The 4,870-nt window shown below is 51.3% G+C and overlaps 1 protein-coding gene across 1 annotated transcript; it reads left to right on the top strand.

Annotated features, from left to right (window-relative positions):
* Positions 1 to 400: 400 nt before the first annotated feature.
* Positions 401 to 4,811, top strand: GLOTRDRAFT_133901 (uncharacterized protein; the record flags this gene model as incomplete). The annotated part of the gene is made up of 8 exons (XM_007872874.1): positions 401 to 559; positions 613 to 762; positions 816 to 1,031; positions 3,583 to 3,777; positions 3,831 to 3,959; positions 4,009 to 4,437; positions 4,492 to 4,641; positions 4,698 to 4,811. Coding segments are annotated over 8 exons (1,542 nt in total), but the record flags the coding sequence as incomplete, so codon positions are not given.
* Positions 4,812 to 4,870: the final 59 nt, after the last annotated feature.

Genomic DNA, 4,870 nt, shown 5'->3' with positions numbered 1-4,870 from the left:
CCATGTCCACTTCATGCGCCACAACCTATTATTCTCAAGCTTGCGGGACGACACTTGACGAGAACAATTCCTTCGATCGCGATAACGCATGGTCCTGCTTTCAAGATGTGGCATTTATGATGGAAGAGGTGAATATATAAATACCCTCACTGTACGCCTTCTTACTGCGCTTCGCTTCTCAACCACTGCAGACCCAGATACAAGTCAACCAAAGTTATCAGTGGCTCGACTGTAGTGACTGTGGCTCGAGTGGGCATCAGAGTATGGTACGTACTACAGCTACTCATCACAGTTGTCGTACACGACGCGTCCATCTTAAACCAAATGACTAACTGCATACCTACAGCCTGTTACACGCTTGCAGTTGTTTTCGATACCTCCCGTTTATGTTCCGGGCTCGATGTATGGTGCCACAGCAGGCGGCAGCCTCGGCAGCGAAGGATCGCAGAACACAGACTGCGACGCCATCGCTGACGAGGGATGGCCGGAACTGCAAGGTGCAGAGCTCTCGAAATGCTCGACATTGGAGGGAGCACTAGACCAGAAGCATATAGCCCAGGTGCGAGGGTTCACTAACCTGTTTGCACGGTTGAGTACTAAACGCGCGGACAGGCCTATCGTACACCTCAAACCGTCCATATGAACCTCACACCAGCACCGATGACTTACCCTGCCTGCCCCGAGGCAGCCACATCGTCGGTACCCAAGTTGACCATGTACTCGACGTTGGCCGGTGCCCTCGGTGAAGAGTGGGAAGCGCAGGTAAGACATACCCACTTACCTGCTTGAAGTGAACAAATACTAAAGGCTTTCAGAGGACGCAGCACGCATCCCAATCCATCGACATGTACGACACCCTTATATTGACGACTTCCTCCACATATGCCGAGGCCCTCGCACCATCAGTGTCTCACCCTCAGATGTCAACGTACGACGTCCGGATAACTGCAACCTGTCAAGAGGCATCAGAATCCGTCGAGGCATATGCTACCCCTGCACCGACGACGTACGTAAGCTACAGCAACGACAATGTACGTTCACCTTCATCCGCGCCTCGGCTCTCGGGATATAGATCGCCAACGGGCGGGATCCATTGTGAGCTATTAGATGAATTCCAGGCCTATGCTACACCCAGATCGATGACAACGTCTGGAGAGACGGATGAGAGTACACCATCAGTATCGTCTACTCCACAGAACATACCTTCGGAAGGGTGGGGGGATGGACGAAGCGCCGTATTACTCCCCTATTCGTATCTAGAGAGGTTAGATCAAGGCGGCAATCAGGTACAAGCTCTCGCCTGCACAATATACCATAATATGTGACCATCGGAACTGACTACGGATCCTTCTAGCACTACGAGTGCCCCGAAAGATATATGTTGAGCGAAGAGGCAACGAGTGAGGACTCGCATGATCAGGAACGACAAACCATTGACGACAGGATCATGTTAGCATACTCGGGGAACGTAGAGGCATGGAATGAAGTGAGTATGGTGCGAGCTCACCTTCATACGTTCGAACCCTTCGTACTTATCAGCCTGCCCAGCTCCATGGGGAGCAGACAGGACCGCTAAACAATCATGCACAAGCTTTGGAGGACTTGTGCTTTATACCCATTGGAACGTGGGGAGGAAAACTTGCTACGTCGCTTGGGCAGCCTTCACGAGAGACGCCCGAGGTACGAGTTGATTTATGTGTGTCCTACCCGGAGGTACTGACTCGCGCGTCTTACCAGCTGTATACGTCGGCGACAGAACCTGGCCAAGTGGGGCCCACACAGGCGACAGGGTGCATGCGCGATACGCATGACTACCATATCAAACTCCCGGAGCTATTACAGCCATTGACACCTGAACTGAGTCAATGGTCGGCTCCGGAGAATCCAACTATTATACTCACTGAATATTCAGAACAACAAGTGACTGAGCCACAAGCGGGCACCTCAGCTCATGACCAACCGTACGTATTTCTCTCATACCAGCCGCCACAGTCGATGGCAGAGAGGGCGGTGTGGGCTGGGGAGACCCCAGCGCCGAAAGAACGAAACAGGCCCCGAAACAAAGCAACAATCCCGAAGGGTACACCCAAGGACCGGCGGGTAGACCATCGAAAGAGGTATCGGTGGTGGAGAGGTGACGAAGGGAGATAGACATGGTGTAGAACGGAGGGATAGGATGATGTCCGTGCCAGCAACAGTTTTAGTGCGACTTACGAGGTTGAAATAGTTCGAGGCATCCGATGATGGACATGCAATTCTACGCTCTGGCCGTCACTAGGGTTACCGTTGGAGAAAGGAATCAAGAGTACGCCATTCAGACGGGACTCACAAGTCTCACAAATCATTAATCCCAATGGTATTCGTCATGGGCTCGCGCAACCACGAACACGAAACCAGACCAGAGTGTTCAATGACACGTTCCTAACTCTTCGACGCAGGCAGTTCGGGGAGATGACTGAGATCGCTAGGTGTAATAGCGGTTTTATGGGATCCATTGCTCATCAGATAGGCCCTACGAACGACAGAACAGGAGACAAAGAACGTTCTGTCGATGAGTTTCTGACCGATGAACGAAAGATTGGAGAAAAGACCCCAGATATCCCGCCTGATTGGTTTATCTATATATAGGTCTTTACATGCCGTGTACGGTAAGCTCGTGAGGCAGTTCGTGCAACGCATCGCAGGTAGGGCTTCATTGCGAAATAGGGATTATCTCCCATATTACCGAACACTAATAGTCAAACATAGGTTCACTGGGGAGGGAACTCACGCGAGGGGGCTAATTCCTGAAGGGGTGCAGGGATTCAGTGCCACACAGCATGACCTCTCGTGGTGATGTGGTTTTCCAAGGACAAACAGCTTGTTGCAATGCCTTCAGCGGTAGATGTTCTCCCATTTATAAGACCCAATTAACTTGTTGATTTAGCTGAAGGAAAGCAGCCGTACTCGCTCACCCTGAGGTGAATAGGTTCTTATCCGTTAGCACGCTGCTTCAAAGTTCAAACCAGTTATTACTCACACGCGGACTACCATTGAGTAGTTATGTTATTGATATACGACATATAAGGTAAAGTTATATTGTACGCTGTCATTATGTGGGCGTTGATCTGAGATATCCGATTATTTCGCCCAAGTCGTGACCCTGCGAAAGTCCTCTCCTCGGCAACTTCCTGGCTTTCACTACCACTTCCTTTGTCGCCATCCACTGCAAGCTTCCCAGTTAACTTCTCCAGCAAGCACTATGTTGGCTTTATGCCGACCATGTAATTATTATTCTTCGCCGTACTCCCCTGCGCTAGACGGTGATAACTGCGTCGATGGCGCCCGGACTTACCCTGGAAGTATGGGATATAATATGATGCAAGCTGTAAGTGAACCTTGAGCCTCTTGATATCCTGCCCGCTTACGTTTCTTCATCTCTCAGCCACTAAAAACCCATATCCATGCCACCCGCAACCACAATGAGCCCGTAGATAGCACGTGTGGCTCGATTGCCTATCAGGACGCGGTACGAATTTATATATTACAGACATGCTACCTGCGAGCTAATATCTACGCAAAACGACTGACTCAATATCTCAGTACACTATGCACCCCGAGGCATCCGGCACGTCTACTTTCGCCGGGCCTTCAACCGGTGCCACATACCAATACGACTTGGAGGGCGGAGACTGGGACGCCCTCGCCTGCCACCAAAAATGGCCGACACTTCAGGGTGCAAAGATATCTGAGGATTCTACATTGTCCGGTGCATTACTAGAACGGGCTGTGGGCAAGGTACGAGGGTTTACTCACTTGGTGGCAGGGATGTGTACTCAATGCTTGCTCAGACAGATGAGAAACAACAACCTCTATATATATACGTGGAGCGCTTGCCTACCGCTCTCGCCTCCAGTGGTGTTACGGCAGCACCCTACTCGACATTGACCGGTGCGCTCGGTGAGAGGCGAGAAGCAAAGGTATGAGTACACCTATTCTTGTACTATGGATCAATACTAAAAGCTCTAGACATCTGAGGAGCCATACCTACCTACTGCTACATCTACCGTCCCCACATTGCCGACTTCCCCTGCGTCTGGTGACCGCACCACCTCACTCCCATCGACGCATCAAACATCGATGTACGACCTGCCAATATCATCCACCTGTCATGGAGCATTGGAAGCGGTCCAGGTGGATGCCATCCCCGAGTCGACGTACGCCAGCTACTGCGACCTGGCTGGGTCACCATTATCGTCAACAGCTCAGCCAACGGGATATGGTCAGCCACAGGACGGGATCCGCACCGGGGCACTAGCATCAATTGAGGCGTATGATACTCCCATATCAATGGTGACGCCTAGCGAAGACGGCGGGAGTATATCGTCAATGTTCTCTGCTTCACAGATCACGCCTATGGAAGGGTGGGGGGAGGTACAAGTGGAGATTGATAATCAGGTACGAGCTCTCACTTACAATCTACCTTCAGGACTGAGCCTCGCGTCGTCCTAGTTCCTGGCAAAGCTGGAAAGCTTCGTATCCAGAAAAGAGACAGCCGACGCGGATCCTTACGATATTGATTTGCGGGATAAGCAAGACCTCAACGACGTCGTGTTCACAGATACGGGCCTCGGAGGCACGTGGAATAATGGAGCGGATCAGGTGCGAGCGCGCCTACACAATCTTCTAACCTTGGATATTCATTCTCGGTCCTCTAGCTCTACGTACCGAAGGCAGAACAAGCCCAAGAGGATTCGTCATATATCCTTATCAGAAAACGGCCAGCTCATCTCACTAACTCGCTTCAACAGCCTTTATACGAGGCGGAGGAGGTACGAGCTGACTTACGTGCGTGGTCCCGAGGTACTGACTATCATGTCCGCCAATACGC

Source organism: Gloeophyllum trabeum (assembly GCF_000344685.1).
Source record: "Gloeophyllum trabeum ATCC 11539 unplaced genomic scaffold GLOTRscaffold_00020, whole genome shotgun sequence".
Taxonomy (NCBI): Eukaryota; Fungi; Basidiomycota; class Agaricomycetes; order Gloeophyllales; family Gloeophyllaceae; genus Gloeophyllum; species Gloeophyllum trabeum.
The sequence above is the reverse complement of the archived record's forward strand: the minus strand, read 5'-3'. Positions and strand labels throughout refer to the sequence as shown.